The sequence below is a fragment of the Ammospiza nelsoni genome, chromosome 2, assembly GCF_027579445.1.
Source record: "Ammospiza nelsoni isolate bAmmNel1 chromosome 2, bAmmNel1.pri, whole genome shotgun sequence".
In the NCBI taxonomy this organism is placed as follows: domain Eukaryota; kingdom Metazoa; phylum Chordata; class Aves; order Passeriformes; family Passerellidae; genus Ammospiza; species Ammospiza nelsoni.
The window spans coordinates 36,371,034-36,393,991 of record NC_080634.1 but is presented as its reverse complement, the minus strand read 5'-3'; the positions used below and the strand labels follow the sequence as shown (position 1 = coordinate 36,393,991).

At 41.9% G+C, this 22,958-nt stretch overlaps 3 protein-coding genes across 16 annotated transcripts in view; all 3 read right to left on the bottom strand.

Moving 5' to 3' along the window:
* Nucleotides 1-520: 520 nt before the first annotated feature.
* On the bottom strand, nt 521-7,741 carry CREBZF (CREB/ATF bZIP transcription factor). 5 transcript variants are annotated; one of them, XM_059492124.1, is made up of 4 exons: nt 6,731-7,741; nt 6,077-6,154; nt 4,654-4,724; nt 521-1,198 (listed from the first exon to the last, which is right to left on the bottom strand). In XM_059492124.1, the coding sequence occupies exon 1, from the start codon at nt 7,739-7,741 to the stop codon at nt 6,809-6,811; it is 933 nt and encodes a 310-aa protein (XP_059348107.1). In that variant the 3' UTR covers nt 521-1,198; nt 4,654-4,724; nt 6,077-6,154; nt 6,731-6,808. The 5 variants fall into 5 exon arrangements, with proteins under 5 accessions (XP_059348107.1, XP_059348090.1, XP_059348099.1 ...); XM_059492107.1 differs by having other exon boundaries at nt 4,654-6,154; nt 6,813-7,741; XM_059492116.1 differs by lacking the exon at nt 521-1,198 and having other exon boundaries at nt 3,678-4,724.
* A 3,011-nt stretch (nt 7,742-10,752) lies between these two features.
* Nucleotides 10,753-11,795, bottom strand: CCDC89 (coiled-coil domain containing 89). The gene is given in 2 exon segments (XM_059491605.1): nt 10,753-11,429; nt 11,432-11,795. Coding segments are annotated over 2 exon segments (1,041 nt in total).
* A 3,598-nt stretch (nt 11,796-15,393) lies between these two features.
* Nucleotides 15,394-22,958, bottom strand: part of SYTL2 (synaptotagmin like 2) — a 50,666-nt gene continuing 43,101 nt past the window's right edge. For 7 of the 10 annotated variants that reach the window (XM_059493723.1, XM_059493722.1, XM_059493724.1 and 4 more), the window contains 8 exons: nt 22,411-22,530; nt 21,234-21,403; nt 20,555-20,657; nt 19,981-20,151; nt 19,548-19,626; nt 18,549-18,648; nt 17,582-17,787; nt 15,394-16,615 (listed from right to left, as the gene is read on the bottom strand). In XM_059493723.1, coding sequence (XP_059349706.1) covers nt 16,470-16,615; nt 17,582-17,787; nt 18,549-18,648; nt 19,548-19,626; nt 19,981-20,151; nt 20,555-20,657; nt 21,234-21,403; nt 22,411-22,530 — 1,095 coding nt within the window. In that variant the 3' untranslated portion in view covers nt 15,394-16,469. The remainder of the gene's footprint in view (nt 16,616-17,581; nt 17,788-18,548; nt 18,649-19,547; nt 19,627-19,980; nt 20,152-20,554; nt 20,658-21,233; nt 21,404-22,410; nt 22,531-22,958) is intronic. The other 3 variants (XM_059493726.1, XM_059493732.1, XM_059493728.1) reach the window with 1 other exon arrangement.

The following is a 22,958-nucleotide window of genomic DNA, read 5'->3' as shown; positions in this document are numbered from 1 at the left end:
CAGCTAGCACAAAACTTCTGTCACAAGATTATCCCATTTACACCATTAGATGGGTCACACTGTGGAGAACACTTTTATCACAGAGCAATCTGTGCAAATCAGGAGTGATAGTCTTGTCAGGCTTCCAAGCATATCAAAAAAGCAGCCTCTGGCCTTGCAACCATTTTGCCTTGAAATTAGGTCTTTTCCTGAAGGATGGGGCTGTGGTGAGAGGCCTTTGAGGGCCAGTGCCATTACTGGGGAATCTCAGCTATGTCTAAGATCAGTGGTCCAGAGTAATGCATTTATGAGTCAGGTGTGTCTTCACACTGGTGGCTATATGTTATAGAGCAATATAAATTGCAGCTCTCCTACTGCATGAGGTGTCCTTAGTGTATTCTGCAGTCTAAGAGCTAAATCAGGAATTCTACAGAAGCAATACTCCCAGTCTGGGTATGGTCTTAACCTGCCATAGGTGGAGGTTGGCTTCTCCCAGGCAACAAGTGACAGGACAAGAGGAAATGGCCTCAAATGGTGCTAGGGGAGTTTGAGGTTGAACATCAGGAGGAATTTCAGGAATTTAGTTTCAGAAAGGCTTGCTGAGCATTGGAATGGACTGCCCAGGAGGTGGCAGGAGTCACCATCCCTGGAGGTGTTCAAGAAATCACTGGATGTGGCACTTGGTGCCATGGTCTAGTCAAGGAGCTGGTGATAAGTGAAAGGTTGTACTTGATGGTCCTGGGAGTATTTTCCAAACCTAAATAGTTCTGTAACTGTAAAAGCTGTACAGTTACTGGTCAACAGTCACTTCAGTAAAATTCTAGCATCCCCTGATGCACATGGAAATATTTATTAATGAGAATTAAGAATTCAACATTGAGACCTTTAATTGAAAGGAGTTAAAATTTATGCTGTAATGCTGATGAAAATATATTGAAGGAGTTTCATCATCTTTATCTACCTTTTCCTTAAAAATGGGTCATTACAGCAGGAACATGACACATTCTTTATCTATACCCAGGAGCAGCAGCAATACAGTCTCTGTTAGGTAGAGATAATTTCATTTTCTTGATTCAAACTGTTGCTGTGTCACGTGGTGTTCCCATCTGCCTTACCTTAATCACCCCGACGGGAGATTCCCAGGGACCAAGTATTTTACATGACAGTGCATTGTCATACCTCCGGAAGCCACCAGACTTTAACCAACAGAACCACTTACCTGTGATAATAAAAACATAAAATAAAGGTGTTATTGTGCAATAGTATCTTTAAGAATAAGAATGACTGGCTCATTGATTATTGTGTTTAACATTATATAGTTAAAAATACTATAAACAGGTTCTAGTGCTTATTAAAGGGTAAGATTCAAAAGGATCTTCCCTTCCAAATACTACTTTCATTTTGGTATAAATTGAAGTGATAATTATCCTCAGTCACCAAAATGCATGTTCTGATGTTTAGTGGTCTGACCTGGACAAACCATATCCTTTTTAGATACTCATTTCTTCAAGTGAAAGGTGAAGATTGTATATTAAAAAGTTAGATTCCTCAACATTTTAGTAAGTTGCAAAGACTGATGTTTGTTTCCAGCATCACTGATGAGCACACAAATTGCAGGCGTGTACTCTACATGTTCAGTACTAGTCACATCAAAGGTCAGCTGAGCACTCCTGAGACTAGGAAGGTCTGGAAAGGTGGTGTGTTCGTGAACAAGGAAACTTTTCAGTTACACCTTTTGTACCTCTCAAACTATTGAGGGGAAGAAGTGTTCTCAGAGGCAATCAATAAAATATGAAATTGTTTCAGAATTCCACAGGACAGCAAGATGCTATCCCGGTTCTGGCATGCACGCATGTGGAGGAGTGCCTACACAGGAATCTGGGACTGTTCCTTCCATTCCCTGTTTCATACACAGGATATGACCTATCACCTGCAACCCCCAAGAACCAGTCCTCGGCCTCTGATAACTGTAATAAACTCCCCACAAACACTGAGAGACAACAGGTATTAGTGGGATCCTTTCTTCCACCATTGTGGTAGAAACAAGCCAGGCACAGGCGACATATCCCACAGAAAGGACTTCAGGCTACTCCAAGTCTGAACTATGGCCAAAAGGATGCCAAGAATAGTTACAGATAAGAGCCAACAGAAATACTAAAAAAGCTCCACGTTTTTCTTGCAGATGCACCATTCTAAATGCTGTGTCATCATTATAATGTATTCTACTTCTCCTGCAAATCCTCCTGGTACATGTGCAAGTCCTGCCCTTGGCATCCTCACATCTGCATATCCCACTTAAACTGGGTGGAAAAAATGTAGAATCAGCAGCTGGTAATGTGCAATTTTTGCACAGGGTGTTCTTTAAACAGAGTCAATTTGAATAGCTCCCATACCTAACATATCCTTCAGACATTTTACAGTGTAACTAATAGTAATACAGCCCTATAACCAGAATAATGCTGATTGCAGAAAACCTCCTTAACTACAAACACTAGATAACACAGCATTTTAAAAATCAGTAAATGTACAAAGGGCCTTTGGATTTTGCCAAAGATCTGTGTTTCACAGGGAAAACTGATTACAATTTTGACAAATGGCATGAGAAACCTGATGATCTGGAAATGCCAAGTGCTGGAACATGCCTCCCTGCATTTCCTTTGATATCATCTCTCCAGGCAGCTAGATTACAGAAGCAGCGTTTTGTTTTTAACTCCTAGGTGCTGCAAAGCTCTTCAGAGGAAAGAAGTTAATTTGGAACACTACCAAGAGTAACAACACCAGGATCAAACTCCAAAGGACTAAAGGAGAACTGAGCATGAAATTGTTTCTTATTTTAACACTAAGTAGTCTTCAAGTGACTCTGTTGAGAAGAAGGGTAAATGTAGGTAGCATAGCTGTGCAGTTGAACACTGGCAGCACTTGGTTCTGTGGTACATACAATTTACCAAACACATTTCAGTGCTGAAACACTGAATTTTCTACAACTAGATGCCAAAAAGGCAGAGCATGCCAGTATGCTTTTACATTTTTATGCAGTACTTTTTGTGAAATGCTCCATTTCATCAAGCTGCAGACCACTTTCACTGGAATCCCCTCATGCTAGAAAGCCAGTGCACTATTTTAAACCGTCCTGTACAAATAAAGCATTTAAGATTAACAAAAATCTGAATACATGGCCCACTCCAGAGCCATGAAAACGTTCTGTCCTTCCAGCACTGTCAAACCTTTTGTTTTTAACACTCACTCTGGTGCTTAGTGTGGAAACAGCAATTTGATGAAAGATTGTGATTCAACAGCATGTAATTAACCAGTCATGAAACTTCAGAGCCTAAAAACAGAACAGAAAGGAGGAAGATGCCAATAAACCACAGAAGGGTTTATGTAAGTATTTTACATATCCATGGTATATTGATCAAACATATCCATATTAATAAAAAATTAAGAACTGTGAAATACAAGAAGTGCTGATTCCCAGAAGTACAGCTCTATCTGCAGTTCAAGGAATAACACCTTTGTGTTGTCCTCACCACAGGATTACCTTTAAAGACAGAAGAGCAAGAACATTTCTCCTGCATGCCCTAATCCATTTTATCTTGTTTTCCAGCTGATGACCAAGAGATAGCGGCAACATTCTTTCTGTTTTACCACTTTGTTAAAAGAACCAAGTCATTAATGAAAAGAAAAAGATGAAGAAAACATTTGAGCCCATAAACTGAAAGATCAACAAGTCTGATTTTATTATATTGTATTCTTATCTGAATGGCACATAATTACAAAGAAACATTTACAATATATTTTCAAGTATTAAGTTATGTCATTTCAAGGCTTTGACTTCAAAAAGCTACATTAATAATACACCATACAGATAGTACAGTTGGTTAGCTTCAAATAACTTCCTCCCTTCTATTTGGTTTAAATATGATTCAGTAGGCACTAGAAATGCCTGCAGCCACTGACTTTCTTGGGACTTGACCTTGTTCTTGTACCACAATACATCAGCTTGCATGTGAGAAAATCAGCTGCTCTCAGACACAGCCACAGGTCGTGTCATGACAGAGCATTGTGCAGGTTCACAGCAGAGGCCAGAAGAACTGTCCCTGACCCTGCCATTCAGCAGTGATGCGACAAGAAAGAATGCATATTTAATTAACTTAAAAAACACTCCTACACTGAAGTAACCATAAAAATGCCACTGGAACATCCCATGCTTGCTACATTAGTGTTTCTCTTTTCCTCAAGCACATTAACTGAAAAATGAAGCATGTTCATGAGGTCTGAGCTAGGCAGGTTGAGATTAGGTTGAATGTAAATTATTTCCATTTTGCATGTCAGTCAGTGCAGGTCCTGGTGGTCAGAGTTAACCAGAGTTAACTGTGCACTGGTATAACCCCTCAGTTAGAGCAGAGTTGCCCAAGACTGAAACTTTGAACAGCCCTGTTGATGCCACCACAGAGGTGTGAGGTCACACATATCCCACTAAGTCTCTTTTGTGCTGGCAATATCCCCTGAACAGATGGAATTCTGCATACAGTGGAGTAAAACCTGCTTGACAGACTACTGCCTTTTTAAAAAATCATCTTGGATGACAGTAAATAATCCCAGCATTCAACTTCTTTTTTTTAACCAAAGACAGCAAAAGCCCTGTTACCTCTTTATTCTCATTTCTTATACTACCTTTTAAAATAAAGCAGGAAATGTGGCCAGCAGCTGGTCCCGTCTCTTCTGCCCCAACACAGCTGAATCCACTTTAGCATAAAGAAAAACAAGGATGCTAAATACACATATACTTTATCACACAGTGATGTTTCACAAAGAAAAATCCACCTCCTTTTCTACTGATGAACACGTGACAGGGTCTAGCACCAATAAAGCAAATGACTGGGAGAAAATGCTTTCACCTGCTTAGCCTTAAACACAACATTTAAGGCTTTATGAAACAAGACTTCAGAAACACTAAATAGAATCATTTAAAAAAAATTTATAAATTAATCTGTTTTAGAAAAGTATTCTTTGTGAAACCTCACTTTACATATTATCATTTTCACAATCCATCTTCCCCCAACTGACATACATTTAAACAACCTAAACATTATAATACAACTGAAAAAAAGAACCCACTCATCTTTTGTGATAGGGAGAAACACTGACTACTACAAGAAAACACACACTATTTTTTGTCAAACTATTTTTCCTCCTATCTCAGGAGCAATTATGGAGCATTTTTCATATCATTAGCCTCAAGACACATATTTGCTCATCTCCAAACAGTGCTTAATTATATCAGGTTATAGATTTCTGGATACTGTAAGAGGCTGAATTAAGAACTCCACTGTAGAGTTAAGCACATGCATACACATGCAATATTTTCAAAATTTAAAGCTACTCTGAAGTAACATAGGAATTTCAGTGTGCATGGGGACAGAGATTTACTTATGGAAGGTAAAATAATGAGTTACTTCGATGCACTGATTCTTCAAACCTAATTCTCCTCAGAGGTCCATGCAAGAGCAACTCCTCTATGTGAGGACTCCTCTGCAGTGATTTAACCAGTGCTCAGGCTGTTTCATCAGGTAAAACTCTGCACTGTGAATTAGAGCAAGCTAGAGAGGGGCTTTTGAATGGTTCTGTGCATCCCTAACATTAGACAGCATTTTAAACCAACAGGTCACAATTTCCTTTCCTTTTTTTCATTCAAAAAGTAATTTACTTAGACTTTTGGGACAGTGCCCTATAATAAAAGACTATAAATGCCACATCCCCCTTATTAGCATGTTTTCCTTTCTCCACTCATCACATACTTGGTTTAAAAGGAAATTTCTATTTCAAATGCATGAGCAGTTTTTTAAAATTCAAAATGTAGCTCCTGTATTGGCTACTATGCAGCCAATGTAGTTGTTTCAAAAACGAAAAAAGGAAAACAGCTAATGAGACTGATGTGATTGTAACCTTTACTATAATTGCCATCCAGAGCTAGAAACGCTTTGGCAGAGGAGGCCAAGGACCAGAGAAACCATTTTCTGAACCAGTCAGTACGAGAGACTGGGATAAGCAAAGCAAGCTGTCTGATACCACATTATGGGAATATATTGATCCTTACCAGGTTGCGAGGTGGAAAACGACTGTTCTTTAACCCCTACACAACGGAGCCTGGCAGGGCAACCACCTAAAAGAGAAACTGTCAGAGAGGTTTTAATAGTAATGTATAACTGAGATGCAGTACAATTTTATATGCATGCTTTCTTTTGCCGATCATTACTATTTTCTTAAGTCTGTCCAGTGACGATGTCATAATGGAGTTTTTGTTTGGTTTTCTAAGCAAGCATTTTCGGCTCCTCAGGATAAGCAGGCTAGACATTATCTGACTCAAGACCGGGTAGTCAGCATTATCTTTACTGCGAAGCGGAGCCGAGCACACCTTCATGCATCAAGTCGGCATGATCTTTTCACCCAAGTGCTGCGAACGGGCTCTGGCGGCACCTCCGCGTGTGCACCACGCGCGTGTCAGTCTGCACGACCACTGTCGCACTGCTGCACGCAGCTCTGCGCGACTCCCATCGCCAAACAGGCTCACACCACTACCGTCCACACGCCAGACTACAGGACCTTAAACCAAGGCCACCGTCTGGCTCCCAACGTGCCGTTGGAGAGAATTTTTCTTACCCTGGCCACTTAAGTAAGCGCCAGGTTCCCCACCTCTGCATCTCCCCCAATACCACCCCATCACCACTGCATGGATTCTTTTCCTGCGCACCATCGCCTGCTTCCTCCGCCGCGACGCGAGGCCCTTACGGGTGAGAACCCCACGAGTACTTGCAGCAGGTACTTGACCCTACATTTTGAAGGAGGCCGCTGCCCGCCGAGCACAGATGGAGCAGAACTCCACCGACACCTGATCCCGGTCCACGTGCAGGCAGATCCCGCCGGGGGCCGCCCACTCCTCCTCCGTCTCAGTCACCGCCGCCGCCTCCTCCAGCCCGCGGGGCCGGGAGCTGGGCAGGGCGTAGTCGTGGTCGCTGCTCTCGCCGGCGGGCAGGAGGTGCTGCTGGGGGCGGCGGGGGCTGCCCGTGTCCCTGAAGAGGCTGGTGCTGAGCTGCAGCCCGCCGGCGCGGGTCCCGGCCAGGCGGCTCAGGAGCTGCCCCAGCGCGCTCTGGTTCGCCAGCACAGCCCGCAGGTAGCTGCTCTCCCGCTCCAGCTCTCGCAGGCGGCGGCTCAGGCCGCGGTTGCGGTCCCGCAGCTGCCGGTTCTCGGCAGCCAGGCCCTGCAGGCGGCTCTCCAGCCCCAGCACATACTGCTTCTTCTTCAGCCGGTTCAACCGCGCCGCCGCCGCCGCCTTCAGCCGGCTCCCGGCGCCACCGCTCCTCCGCCCGGGCGCCGGCGGCCGCGGGTCCTGGCCCGGCGCGGGCAGCGGCTCCGGATCCCCACAGAAGCAGTCGCTCAGCTCCGCGTCCAGGTCCCAGTCCGGCCGGGCCGCCTCCAGCAGGTCTCCCAGCTCCAGTCCCGGGAACCAGTCCTCTTGCTCCCACACCTCTAGCGCGCCGCCGGGCGCCTCGGCCTCCTTCTCCTGCCGCCGCGGCTCCGAGGCGCCCGGGGGCTCCCGCCGCGGCGGCGGCTGCGGTTTGGGCCGCGCGGGGCCCGGGTCCCCTTCCCCGCCGCCATCCCGCCCTCTCGGGGCCTGCCCCGCTCCAGCCAGCGGCCAGACGGCGCCCGAGGGGCTGGCCCCGCCGGCCGAGGCCGCCAGCAGCTGCGTGAGGCTGTGGCGCATGGCGGGAGCGGGGCCCGGCGGGCCGGGACGCAGCCGGAGGGCAGCGGGCGGCGCGAGGCTGCGGCCCGGCGCTCCCGCCGCGGGGGCTGTCGGGAAGCGGCGCGGGGGCGGGGAGCGAGGGCCGGGGAAGCGCCGCGCGACTGCGCCCGCGCGCGGGAAAGCGGCGTGAGGGAATGGGGGGGACCGCCGCCAAATGTGGAATATGGAAACATTTTCTTGAGAGAGGATGTTCTTTGGCGTTTGACCTTTGTATACCTTCAAGCCCAAACCACGAGAAGGGAGATCCGTGGAACAGCGAGCAGCCAACGGGCTCTAAGGGATCTTCAGGTGTTAGAAGGACAAATGAATTGTCACTAGGATTGCCTTGTTAAGGTTTAAGGCTCAACGTGTTTCAATGACCTCAGATCTAGGGGGAGGTTAACAAAGCCTGGGAACAAGGATGTACTGCTGATAGTGGACACAAAGAATGCAGAATTTGCGGGCCACAAGGACATCAGGCAGAACTCCCACGATAAGGAATAAATTAATAAACCCAACTCGGCAACTGTGCTAAATCAGTTCCGACTGAATAAAACATAATTCCAGCAGGGGGATATCCCAACTACCAGCTCATGGACTACCGACCCCAAAAAAAGAGGAAGATTTAGCATGCAAACTAATCAGCAAGAGACAATAATTAACTAATAGAATACTAATTAATAAGATAATTAGGTAACTTATAGCTTCTAACACCAATTCCCTTGTTTGCTAAAACATAAATAGTAAAAAGGTTTGATAGTCGGTGTGTTTGATTTGTGGAATACCACCAAGCGCCCAGGCTTGTGCAAATCTGAAATAAACGAATGTCTCATATGTGTAATTAGTGGCTCGTTGCACACCAGGTAACAAATCCAGTGTTTGTGGAGAGCAGGGTGACAGGTGTGGGAGGCTGGGCCTGTAAGGGAGATGTGTGTGATTTGGGGGAGGAGAGGTGTGTAGGAAATGTGCAGGGAGTGCAGGAGGGGCGAGTGTGAGCAATGGGAGTGCAGGAGGGAATGGGGGCAGTGACAAGGGGTTTGTGTGTGGGGCAGTAGGGGGGAAGGTCTCTCACACATAGCCATTGCCAAAGGGTGGGAAGGGGATTCCCTGAAGAGTGCAGAATGTGGGGTCTTTCCCACCACACCCCATGGCTGCAGCTGGGGCAGAGGCCTGTGGGGCTGTTCTGTGACACAAGTGAGTGAGTGTCCTCTGCCCAGACTTAGAGTATTTAGGCACCTGGTTTCAGGGTCCCTTGCAGTGACCAGAGGGATATAAGTGCTCCTCATCAAGGGACTAATTCAAACAGAGCAGCCAGCTCTCAGACCAAGGGCATAGTGTGTGACCTGAGTCACTTGGGGTTTACACTGTAGCTGCCAGCACTGAGATTAATGAAATGTGTGTGTGGGGTGGGCACCTCAGAGCAGGGGAGTATGGTTAAAAGGTAGGAGAATATGGTCCATAAAACACCTGTGGAATGACAGTTGTAGGAGCCAGGATGAGAAGAAATGCTGCGGTTTGTCACACAGCAGGTAGTAGAGCAATACTTTTCATCTGGCTTTGCCTGGGTTCAAGGGCTGTCCAGAGTTCAGAAGAAAGGCTGCTAGCAGCTGCTGCTTATGTAGAGTCAGAATCACAGAATGGTTTGGGTGAAATGGACCCTAAAAATCATCTAGTTCCAACCCCCCTGCCTTAAGCTGGTAAACCTTTCACTAGACCAGTTTGCTCAGAGCCCCATCAGCCTCACACTGAACACTTCCAGGGATGGGGTCATCCACAGCTCCTCTGGAAAGCCTGTGCCAGAGCCAGAAATCACATCTGGTTCAGCCAGTCCTTGAGCTGGTCACTGGCCTCCAGACCTGCTGCTTCCGATCATTTCTGTAAATTATCTCAATGGATACCAAGTCTGATACCCTGCTGTGGCTTTTAGATACTCAGGACCAAGAAATACTCAATCCTTTTCCTAGATTCTTGAGTTATGTGGCAAAGAACTTGAGGTACTCTGGAGGCAGCTGCCTACAGCCCAGGTGGGGGATGCTGTTTGGCCCCTCATGGTGGTTGTTTTGGTTTTTTTTTTTTTTTTGTTGGAGACTTAAAGAACAGAGCTGAAATTCCACAGCAAAAATCTTCCTTCTTGCCTAGGAGACCAGCAAAAGAGAGTGGGAGGTCTCTGGATCCCACAGTGCTGACACGAAAGATTTTTCTTTTTGTCAAAAGCTGCCAGACGTACACAAAATGGAAGAGTGTATCACTAATATTTATCTGCATGAAACAGCTAAAACCAGGAAAAACACCCTGGTGGAACATGTAGAACATCGTCCAGTTCCAAAGAACAGATTGAAATAACGCAAAACTCTTGACAATTTATTCTGAGCTGAATGGGGATATAAATACTACTCTGGCATTAAATAGAGTTTAAATGACTGCAGAAATCTGTAAGACTACTAGAAAACTATAAACAGTAGTTTGCTTGAGGATCAGTTGTCATATGATATTATTGGATTATCTGCTAAGTTCCTGAATTTAGAGAACTGCAGAGATATTGCAAGGTAGGATTTTCTTGGAGCCTCAGAGCCTCTTACGTTCCCAGCCTCTGCTGAACTTCACAGCAGAATCAAATACAAAAGGCTAAGAGTTTGAGCTTTTGGTCATCTTGAAAAATAAAATAGTTTTAACTAAAAAAAAAAAAAAAAGAAAACCTATGATTCAGCAGAGGTTAGTACCAAATAAATTCATAGTTTATGTTTTCCACCCTAATCATTCATGTCACATCATTGACTGGTTCAATGATCCATGTCCAGCTGTAAGAGTGTAGTGATTTACTTTCATAAAGGCGTAATGACAGAAAGGCTACAGAGCTGTCAGTGGAGGAGGGTTCAAGCTGGTGAGGACAGTACAAAGGAACCAGAGGATGGTCCCATGGAGAGGAACAAAATTCAGGCGTGTGTTACCACAGAGGCACCTGTTGAGAGGAGAACAGAGAAAAAAAACTGCAGTTATGCAACAAAGTGATGGCGTTTGATGTTCAGAGCTCTCTCTTTAGTCAGCAAATCCATACTGTGCTTTCTGTAAGCACTGAACTGCAGCAGGAGTTCATTGTATGCCTGCTTGCTGCGTTCTAGCTGTCCTTGGAGCTCTTGAACCTTCAGATCTTTGTCTGCTGCTGCTTCTTTCTTGAGGCACCTTCCTGCTCTCTGCATGGCTTCCTCCATAGTCTCTAGCTTCTCCTCCAGCTTCTGAATCTCCCGCTCCTTATCTTGCAGAGCTTTGCTCCTCTCCATGGCCAGGTTCAGTAGCTGCTCTTTCTCTTCATGTGCCCTTTCCAGCTTGGCCTGCAGCTCACTGCCCTGAGCCCTCTGCTGGCTCTCTGCAGCAGCTTGTTGGTGCCTCTCCTGTAGGAGCTGCAGCTGCCTCTTGAGTGAATCCACCTCCTGGGCATAGGCATCTGCTAGTTGGCACTGAGCTTCCAGCAGCTCCTTCTCTCTCTCCTGGGCTCTGTGACTCTCAGAAGCATATTTCTCCTGCAAGGAGCAGAACTGCTGTGAGAGCCTCCTGGCCTGGGCTGCCAGCTGGAGCACTTCAGCTTCCTTCTCCCTCACAGCCTGGCTGAAGAGTGCTTCCCTGTCCTGCCGCAGGCACTTGCTCTCCTCCCGCAGCTGCAGGTGCTGTTTTTGTGCTCATTTTTGAACTGGATGATATTTTCATGGTTTTTGACCAGATCTGTGAAGCGCCCCTCTAAATACTGAATACGGTGGGTCTGGGTTTTAATTTTCACAGCATCCTCTCCCCTCAGTTTCTCCAGCTCCATATTGAGCTGCTCCAGGTCTCTGCAGCGTTTGTGTGTGTCATCCATTTTCCCCTTCAGTACAGAGACAAGATGATGATGCTGTTCTAGGTGTGAAAGCAGTAGCACCTCCTCACTCTGCTCCTTAGAGCTCTCACAGAGTTCCTCCAAGCTTTTTGTCAGATCTTCCACATCTTTGCCTGTCTCTGGATCACCTGTGGAGTCAGCCATACCTGCTCCTGTCTCCTAAGCCATTGAACACCTGTCTCATGCAAAGACAAGATAAAATTTTATAGTGGCTGCTTCTGTTAGTGACACTCAGCATAATTAAACAGTGCCCTGTGGTTGTGTGGCCAACACTGCTGCCATAAGCTGGTGTTGTTTCTCTGGAACTCCAGAGAAACTGATGTGGGGGAACAGGACCTCCCAAAACCAATGTCAGCCAGCAGCTACACAGGCCTGCTGCCTTCCCCCTCCTCTGGTTCAGAGTTAGGCACACTGAGACTCAAGGATGCCAGACTCTGTGAGCAACAGCAAAGAGTGTGGGCTTAGTATTTATGCAAGCCTATTCATTTGCTGATGACTAGCTTAGCTAATTATTCCTTCTCGAGGCACTTCTGTTGTAGCTACAAGAACTACTATTATATTTAGGTAAAAAGCTTGTAAGTGATAAAGCTGTAAATAACTCCTTACACAATCCTTTTCCTCTGCCTTTATTTTCTCCTACAGCTCTGTATCGTAACTGCAAATAAAACACAGAGGGTTACGTCAAACTTTTAATTGATTTACAAGATTTCATTGCTAGTTAAAAATAACTGAATAGCCTTATCCTGTGCTGAGAGATTTATGAATCAAGTAAAAGAGCTATACAATCTTAATAAATAATGAATGCTCTGTGATACTAAGGCTCTGTGTCTGGAGAAACAGTTCCTCAACTGAGTTTTCACACTGATCTGCTAGATTAATTTAGACATGTAATTTTAAAAATCTGGTTCTTAATTTAAAAATAAGGAAAATATTTCTATTACAAAATTATTATTGGTGCTGAATCACACAGCATGCTACCCAGACATTTGAAAAATTAGCCTGCAACTCATCTCCAAGTTTTTCATTTGGACGCAGACCTGAAACAGCACACTGATAATAAGGTTTTGTGAATTCCTGAGCTTTGACTAGAGATAAAGATAGGATGTGGGAAGGAGCCGGCTTAAAGTAAGGATGACAGATAATGTACAACAAAAATGAATAAACTCCTGTGAAGCACAAAGCATTTCACAGCTCTGCAGTAGTGACTTCAGTACAGACACCAGCTCTGCCTCCACCATCCTGAACTCTCTCACTGCTGTTGCTGTCTTGGTTCCTTTGCAGATAATGGAGGAGAGGGGAAAGGACTGAAAGGTTTAGGCCATTCAGTGGAAATACAACGAAGAGCAGGGTTTAAGAAGAGAAAACTATTTTCTTACCAGGTATTTTCTTCCTGCTGTTTGTTGACTCTCCTATTGTGAGGCTCTGTTTCCATAGAGGTAAGATGCTGAATCCAGTCAGTCCAGAGCTCATGACCTCATCCAGGCTGCTTGGAGCCAGGCCAGCCCCACCAGGGTGGCTGAAAGAGCTGGCAGTGTTTCTTAGCAAACAAACATTGCTGACACTTTCAAAAGCACCCAGATTTGGAAAGGAAAGGTAATTTCCACAAGCTTGAAGAACACCTCGTTCTCGGCTTACATCCTGCACATGCCAGAATCAGAATAGCAGGCTCTGACCTCAGAACAGACTGAAGGTTCATGGAAAGTAAAGACAGACCTTGCCCTGAACAACTCTCAACTTTATTTAGCAGCTAATAAAAATCTGGCCAACAGCATAGGGAAGGGAAAAATAAATGCAACTGGAAGAAAAAAGTCAGTGCAGGCTTTGCTGAATCCTCTGGGAAGGGATACAAAGGAGAGAGAAGAGAGTGCTGTGGGTAACAGACATGAAGCACACAAGTAAAGGAGGGCACAGGACAGGTTTCAAAATGGGTGAAACCAAAGCAGTGGGAGTTGCTGCACCAGCTCAGGTTTGCAGCCCTACTTGCAGCAATGGGAGGTTTCTGAACACAGAGCTCAAAGGAGAGCTGGGAGTTTGAAGCCTCTTTTATAGGAAGTGAAAACAGTGTAATTCAGAAGATATACACACATGTATGTATGCATATACACACATATGTGCTAAAAAGAAAAATAAAACATGGGATAAAAGACAGATGAACTTGTAACATGAAGGAGAAGAGAAGAAGGAACTGTTGTGTTTCTGCAGACAAGAATGAATACATAAAGATATTTTAGGAGTATGGCTGCTTTGATTCTTAATTCCAGTTCACCTTTATGACAAAGCATAGCTATTAATTTATCAAACTGTCCTTTAATGAGTAGCTAATTATGCACCTTTAAAATTTTGGTTATGGATGACTAAAGGCTTTCCCTTTGCCTTGAGAACAAAGTAAGTAGTTTCTTGAAACTTTTTGTCTTAATCAACTTCCCAACTCACATTTCTCTGTCAGCATATTATCATACTACTGAAGTTAATGATTCTGTACACAATGAAAGGTATTTAAAAACTGGGGAGGAAGTTTTGTACTTAAGGGACAGTTTTTGTTACTTGTCTCAGTTTCTTGGTCAACCTAGATGAGTACCTATGTCATTAGATAATTAACTAGTTAATCAAACTAGTTAATTACAAGTGCAATATGCAAGTAAATCTTGCATTCATGTTCAGGTAGCTTTTCAAAATTTGAGGTTTGGTCTATTAGTGAGATGATACAGAGAATCTTTTGAGATACCAGAAAAATTCCTTGTCAGTCTCTAGGAGGACTAAAAGAATAGCAAGACACAGAATGTCTTCTACTTGATCAGAAGACAAAGAGATTGTCACTGTCACAAAATAAACATTTTATTTTGATAGCAGTGAAGTTTAGGTATAAAAATTTTGTAGAGTATAGAAGACAGCAGGTTACATGACACTTGTGGCCCACTATTGAGCAGCCCTTCAGTAGTGACTTCTGAGTCAGTTGCTGGCTTTGAGGGTCCTGCAAATTTGGAGGCAAAACACAGGCAGGTCCTGCAAATGTGGAGCCTTAAGACCCCATCTCTACAATTGAGCCTACAGCTGATTTGACTTCACAATGTATTTGAGCTTCACCGGAGATAAAACTGCAACACAACCACTAATTCTGTGAAACTGTAGGTCATGTTCACAGCCAGCTGTGTTTTCAGATGAAAAATTTATTCATGTAGGGAGCAAATACAAATAAATTAGATGCCTTTGCTTTTTCAGAATCACTTTCTGGAGTGACTCTTCAAGGATATACAATCAAAGGAGCAGCTGTACCATTTTGGTAAAAAGACATTGTTCTGAAGTGTCATGTGCATGTGTTCCCTAGTCAAAAAATGTTTTGTATATATCTGGCAGAGTGGAAGCTGTAGCAGTTACCAATCTCATACAAAACACCTGAAGCAGGAAGATATCAAAGACTGGCAAACTGCTTTTGACACTTTTAGACTCCACAGACTGCCTGGCTGATGAGAGAGAAAGTGGGTTCCCTGGAAGGTTGAAGAGCATCTTTCCTTTTTTTCCATTCACAGTGTATAATATATACCAAGTAGCATTTAAATTTCTATTATTAAATCAAGCAATTGCATTAGAGCTGTGAAGAGCTCCCTTCTCCCTCTAACTGAAGTGAAAGATTTCAGCAGCTTTTAGACTTACCTGGAGTAAATAATTGTGCATTTATTTTCAAAAATGTTTTCTGTCTGCATTTTGTTATATTGCATGCTGAATGGCTAACATAAACCACTAGAATTTAATAAAAACTGAATTCCTATTTAGTTTAAATAGTCTGCATTTATTTTAAAAAAGAAAAAAAAAGTAATATATTTTTTTATTTTATGTATTTATCTACCAGTAGCATGCATTTCTACAAGTTAGAACTCCAGTCTTATTTCCTATGCCTCAAAACTAAGCAAAGCCTGCCACAGTCCTCCCAGTCTCCTAACGGTGGCGCTGAAGCACAGGTAAGTTCAGTTCTTGCAAAAAAACCCCAAATTAATGGATACAGGTACAAACAAGTGCACTTTGGAGAATAAATACCCAACATTCTTGTCATCACTAAAATTGGCACATTTAGATCCTTTTGAGTAGCACTGGAATAAAAAAAGTTTCACCTTCACATCTTCAGCACTTAAGACTAAATATTGTATGCTAACAAGATGATTAACACATATATAAAGCAAACCTTTTATAACCCTGATTTTTTACAGTACATTGGAACTAAGTCCTCTGCACCTTGTAGAACAGGACATCAACAGTACCACTTCATGCCACACTTCTTTCATTGGGGAAGTAACCTTCATGTCCTAGAAATGTACAATTACAGCTAGAGGAACTTTCAAAAAACTAAATTCTTCATGCCCATATTCCATGCTGGTGAGACCTAACATGGCATAATGAGGATACAAATACATACCAATGAGTTTTAACACTAATGCTGCTGTCTTATCAGTAAGGCTTCAAGAACAAGCCAAGCAATGTACAGAAACAGTTGACTTGCTCTTATATTTCTGCTGGTTATTGGGATCATTTAAGGGATCAGAAATGCTTCAGTTAGACAACACAGTCATCCAGGTATCACAGCTACCTCTAACACTGGGTTCTGTAAGCACCTTCTTTCTTGAAGTTGTTTTCAGTGAATAAGAAATTTTTAAATCCCTACAATTTACACAACAATCTGCAAGCAGATGTTTGAAATACAAAGTGACATCTGACAGCACAAAACCAGAACAGTAACAGAGCAGAAGCTGTCAAAAAAGCTACTGCTGTGTTCCTCTTCCAGGTTCCACCCCCATGCTTTCAATTTAATTCCCAAGGTTTCTTTTTGACACTAACAAATAAAAATCCACCTTATTTAGTCAATTTGGCAACCATAAGCATCCTGAGAGGTAGTGTATCTTCTATCCAGGTGTTTGGAGAGTTCATCATCTTCTCCCAAAGGGCAGTTTCATCTGAAGTAGAATCCATCCAATCTACTGTAGTTCCATAGCTTTTGCCTAGAAAAATGGCAGTTTTAAGAGAAAAATTACTTAATATGCTGCAGAGTTAAGCACAGACAATCAAATTTGCCTGCTCTAAAATGGTTACACCTCCTTAGGTAGCTGACCTTGTGGTTTGGAGATCCAGTTCTACATTTTTACTCTTGAGCAATTATGTCAAATACAACTAACAACAGTTTCACACAAGTTTTGTCATCTTTGTCCAGATTTTATCCTTTTTATCCTTGGTCTTTTTATCACAATCCCAAGGAGAAAGATGCCAATTGCCCATACATCTGAGAAGACTTAACAATAAAACAGGGTACTGATTTTGTACTGAAATGCAACCTTGGCTACTCTAAAATTCAAATTAAGATTTATTATTCTAATTTGTAATTTAGGTTATTCTGGTGAGCCATGCAAGAAATTAACTTGCGAAGAGTAGCTTGTACATTGCATTTCTTGAGAAGACTCCAAACACATGCTCCCCTCAGATCAGAGAGCAGAATGAAAGGGACAAATAGAAGAATTGTATGCATTTTCCTGTTGCTATATCTGCACATCTTATATTGCCCTTATGCTAAAAACTTATTTGCATTTATAATTCAGTATCTTCCAATCTTATCCTGCATTCCTGATCTATCCTTTTATTTCCACCCACTGCTGTCTTTACACTATGTTTTTGCATTAGTAGATTTGCAAGACATTATCAGAGTTCAGGTGGAGGAATATCTTAATCTTGTACTTTAAACAGTACCAAATACAATGTATGGCCAGACAAAGGTTTGTTTCTAATATTTCTCCTTGTCAGTCATTCTAACCCTTCTAACATGACATTTCAGGATCTGTTCTGTAGAATAGGTACGTTACTGAACAAAACTGTTTAAGAAAAAAGAAAGACTGAAAGAGAAAAGATGGAAAAGGAAAAAAAAATATGAAAGGCTACTCTGTAAATTAAGTATTAATGTGGTGATTGTCCAGTACCTGTTCCAAGGCCTATCCGAAGGCCTCCCAGAAAGTGGTTTGCTAGTTTGTTGTGATCCCAGACTGTGAGTTCTATGCAGGCTTCTTTCAAATCTTCTGGTCTAAAGCCATCATAGACCATGGTGTGGTTGAATACCGGGTTTGTAGTTTTTGTAACTGTCCTTGTTTTCTGGCGACTTTTTCTGCTGGTGTCTGGAAGAATGGTACTTCAGAGAGAAAAAGCACTGTCAGTTTGCACTTGCACAGCACAGCCTGCATTAAACATACTGAAAAGGCAAAACCTTCTGATTAACTGTGTTTTGCATGGTAAAACAGGACTGAAGATAACAATGCTTTACAGAGATGGAGTGAAGGGTGATATTCTCAGCCCCTTACAGGAAATACTGGCAGCAGGTATCCACCCTTGTGCTTCAGAGGATGGAAGGGCAAGTCAGGTGGGGAAGAGGCACAAGGGAGTTTATTTGCTGTGTTATCACTGATGACACAAATATTTTGTAGCCACCAGAGATTTCCCCAACCAGCTTGTTATTCTTGTCTCTTCATATTTTTAGTCTGTATGTGGAAAGGAAGGGGGAAGAAATCCAACTATGTATTCACACTATTACACTATTTCACGCTTCTGTCTCCTCCCAAAATTTGCTAAGCTAAAACATGTTTTGCAAAAACATGCTTTGCTTAAATGTGACTAAAAGCCAGAACAGTTTGACTATTCCTTCCACCAAGTGATTGAGAGACAAAACCAAAGTGTAATAACGACACAGAAAGCTCTCCTAGGAAGCTTTACTTGGTGGTACATGCTTAGCATCTGGAAGCTGTAAAATATGCAGGACAATTTGCACTACAATAAAGGAGAATCAGAAAGCAATTCAGTGTTCTTCTAATATGAATGTAGAAAAAGAAGATACAATGAGTGCAATGGTAGCATTATTAGGCCACCATGTTTGATGACTTTGACCACAATTCTTACCATTTAATAAAAGAGTTGAGCCTATTGCCCCTCAGAGGAGGGAGGTTATGGCATTCCTTCACCCAGATATGCACCTCACCAGTAGATAGAGTCTTCTTTCCTGTAAAAACCAACCAAACAAAACATCTGCTTAAGCAGATGGCTTTTAAAGGTATTTTGTCTGATGCAGCAGTTCTTGCCCATTTGCAGAGGTGATATTTAGCCTGGACTTGTTATCTCACATCTTAATTCAACATTGCTCTCTGTACTCTGGAAGTGGAAATCTTCATCCCATCAAAGTACTGCAAGATCACATAATGTGTGCCTTCCTACAATGACTTTTCTTTGTTACAACTAAGTAAACACATGCCGCTGGTCTTCTCTTCCCAAGACTCCTAGATAAACAGATCAGCTTGTCATCAGTCTATGTGATGTTAGCATTTATTGTTTCTTGTACTTTCAAATAAGCTCTTTTATGCTATCAATATATTTGGTTCTTGCTGACTGCCTGTCTGGATTAAAGACCTGACCTGGCTTCACTCTCAGATTGATCCACTATCTGTTGCCAAACCAAACTGATCAGACTGCTATAAATTTCTGCTTTCTAAATACTTGCTGCTACTTCCTGCACCTAGTATTGCTTGAAATTCTGTGTGTTGTCACTGCTTAGCACATCACAGCATCTGCCTGATGATTTATAATCTCTAAAATTATTGAGAAAACAGAATTTTGTTACACATATGTATTGCATTACAAATCTTAGATTATGACAGTGAGGTAATTTCTTCTTTAGTAACATTAAACAACAAAAGATCTCAAAATAGTCTTTGGGGTTCTTAACTGCATTCACAATTAGAGTGACTTACTCCTCTAGGAAGAAAACAGAAGACTTTTATGGAGAAAGGAGCTGTCTGAAGTGAATGACAAACATTAAACAAGGTTTGTTTTTTTTTAATTAAAAAAAAAAAAAAGGACAAAACCACCAAAGCCTTGATGAACAAGCAAAGCAGCAATGCTTACCTCCTATTGGATGTGGGACATACTGGAGGGCTAGTTTCATCTCCCCTCTGTTTTCTAGAGGAAGAGTTATTGCTGAAGTCTGAAATATAAAGAAAATGAAACCAAACATCTGACATTAAAATGGTGCTGCACTTGCTCCATATCCTCAGAAGGTTTACTACATATTTGGTTAATAAGTGCCTTCAGATCTCTGTTGCAGCAATATGACAATGAGAAATACTTTGAAATTCCTACTCCTTAGACTGTGAGAAAGTTTCTCCTACTGTAAAAGCTAGCTAGACTACAAGACATCTCAGAACTGTATTTCTATTTACCAGTGTATAAGTATTTATGATTATAATCAGCACAGAACCCACAGAGCACACAAAACCAAGCCCAAATAATGACTTGGTTTTGCACTTACACAGCAGAAAATGCAAAACAGCCAACCTACCCTTGGCTTTAGAGGAAACCAGTTGATCTGCTTACTGGATGGATCATTCCAGTCCCAAGCTCCTAAATCCAACTCCACTTCACCAAGGAAGCTATTTCTACCAAAGGTATCATTGTGCCAGACAGAGATATTGAGGCTTTGATTCTTTAGGAGCTCCTTCTCAATTTTATACTGCCAGGAAGAAGTAAGAAAAAAAAAATTAAAACAAGCTGAATTTTTACCTACTTTGTGTCAGAAAGTGATACTGTTAGGAAAAAATGTCTGTGTTTATTCATCCATACCTGCTCACTTCTGCACTTCAGAAAGCGAAAAAATCACAATAAAACCCAACTATTTCCTTTTTATTTCTGTCATCTTAAGGTCATACATGGCTCATGTTTGTTTACAGGAAGTATAAAACCACCACTGTTCTTAATGCTGGATCCAGAGACAACTGCAGAGAAGCACACAGTCAGCTCTGCAGAGCAATCCCTCTCATGCTAATGACCCTTTTGAGTGCAATGTGCCCAAAAGCTGAGGTTCCTCACACATCACACATAAACCATATTATATCCAGTAATAGTTTGATAAATACCCGCAGTATTTCATTATAGACTGGATTAAAAGTTTTCTTTTTGATAGATGTCTTCCGTTTGCCCAGTCTGTATTTCTCTGGAAGCAGGTAGGTCTTTACATACCTAAAATTTGGACAGAATTGTTAGAAGAATTAAAACAACCCAAAAAACTAAAAAAAATCCAGACCCTCTCCATCTTCCAAAATACACAAGTATTTGCTCACAAAGTAAAAGAAATCCACTTGAGTAGACATTATGTTATTCAGCTTATATATTTAAGAATTACGACAGCAGTGGTGATGTATAAAACGTCACTTTCTTATAATATCCTTCTCCAGGGGAAAATCTGTTGAAATGTCTCCTCAGCACATGAAAATACAGAATATATCCCTGTAGCAGGCCCAAATGCCATATTTATAGGTGCTAATCCTACTGAAAATATATCAAAGTGGTATTTACCATCTGAAAAGTGGCATTTTAAAAGATAATTTAACATTCTTAAGAGTTTTAATGATCTATGTTAATATATACACACCGATTTTTAAGGGCAGTTCCATACTCAATTACAGTGAAAAAAAAAACCCACAAAGCACATTATAGCCTCTTCATCTATTTCTTGGGTGCTTTACTCCAGCAGGTTTCATTTCCACATTAAAAGAAAAAGTTCCATTAGAATAGAAATGCATTCTCTGTACTTACGGGTCTGAACGCTGTCGCTTAACATCTGCCACTGCCAGGTCCTTACACTGGCAAATAAAGATGTGGAGCTCGTTCAGCTGTTCCACATAATCAATGGCAAACTGAATGTTCCCCTTCACATCCACATTGCCAAAGTCTGCACTGTAGATGCTCATTAGGCTGCCACTCACCTGCAGTGTACAAGAGGAGAAATATTTCCCGGGCATTGCATTTCACCAGGTACTTCAGGATCAGGGTAGAAATTGTGCTCAGGATTCAGACAGTAAAGAAATCAACTGTATCTCTTCAGATGTTACAATAAAATGTAATGGACACTATTATACAAGCTTCTCAGCAAGCAGATTAATGAAAGAAAGATAACTGGAAATCAAAGGTGTTTGGCCAGGATTCTTACAAAAAAATTTGAATGGGTTTACTGCATTGAGATAGAAGAAATTAAACTATAGGATGCTGTAGATGTGAAGATTGCCTGTGCTCAGATCCTTGAAATATTACTTCTAAATCTACTCAGCTGATCTTCCTTGAAGCAAGCAGAGCCTAAGAGTTCAGGACAACAGATCTTCTTAAAATAATAACAAAAAAAAATGAATAGATAAAGTCTATATGGCTGAATTATATATGTAAATATGTAAATAAATAAAATGCTGAAAATTAAATACTAAATCCAGAGAAGAAGAAAGATGTGTGTATATATATATATTTTTAATCTCAACATCCTTGCCCCAAAATTCTGTTTTTCTTATTCAAAGTCCACATAAAGCAATGACTTTTGGTTAGCTAGTTGACTCAACTACACACCGGATACACCAATAATATGTCCCGCTTTGATTTATCTTTCTCCCCTTTCTCCCTTTCTGAATGTTTGTTCTATATGAAATGTTCCTCATTTTCAGAAACAAATGTAAGCTCTAAGGGTAAAATCCATATCTTTGTTCAGAGCCCTGAACAAGCTCCAATATATCACTAGGAAAAAAAAATGAAATCCATTTAATTTTACTTTACTTGCTTCAGGCAATTCCATGCAAGGAATTATGTTATGTTCATAAAACAGAAGTGGAAAGAAGGAGACAGAGATGGCAAGGAAAGAAAGTTACAATGAATAAGAGAAGAGCCAAAACAACATTGGAGAAATTAGCAAAAGCAAAGTGCCCTTAAAATAATGCTTTGGTTTACATACAGAGGATAAGGAGGCCATGCCAGAAGAGCTGCTAAGATTGGTTAGAGAGCTGGGACTCTTCTTGATTCTGCCAAAGGAATAACTGCTTTCTGATGTTGTATCTGTCTCTCTGTCATCACTCTACAAAAACATCACAGAAAGAAAGTCTGTGTACATTCTTTATAGTCACAAGGAAAATGAAAAAACAAACAAACAGAATTTTAATGCTGGTTGGGACTCAGTGGAAATCTGAATTTAAATTCCCTTGTAGTGCAACATGAATAATATTTCTAGAATTAGGTCATGCATTTAAAGTTGAAAGGGAGTTTTTTTGATGAACACCCTACACTGACAATTTTTTTAAGCAGCGATGCAATTAGATTTGGGTGTTTGTTTGTCTGTTTTCAATCTCAAGTAGCAAAGAAAAATTACAAAATTAAGTTTATTGGAACAATTAAACTTAACTTCTCAGTGTCACTGTCTCATGCATAACCTATGCAATTGATAATGCTCAGTTCTTTTAGCAGTCTTTTCTGTTATATAGTAAATGCTGTCAGCTCTGTGACTCT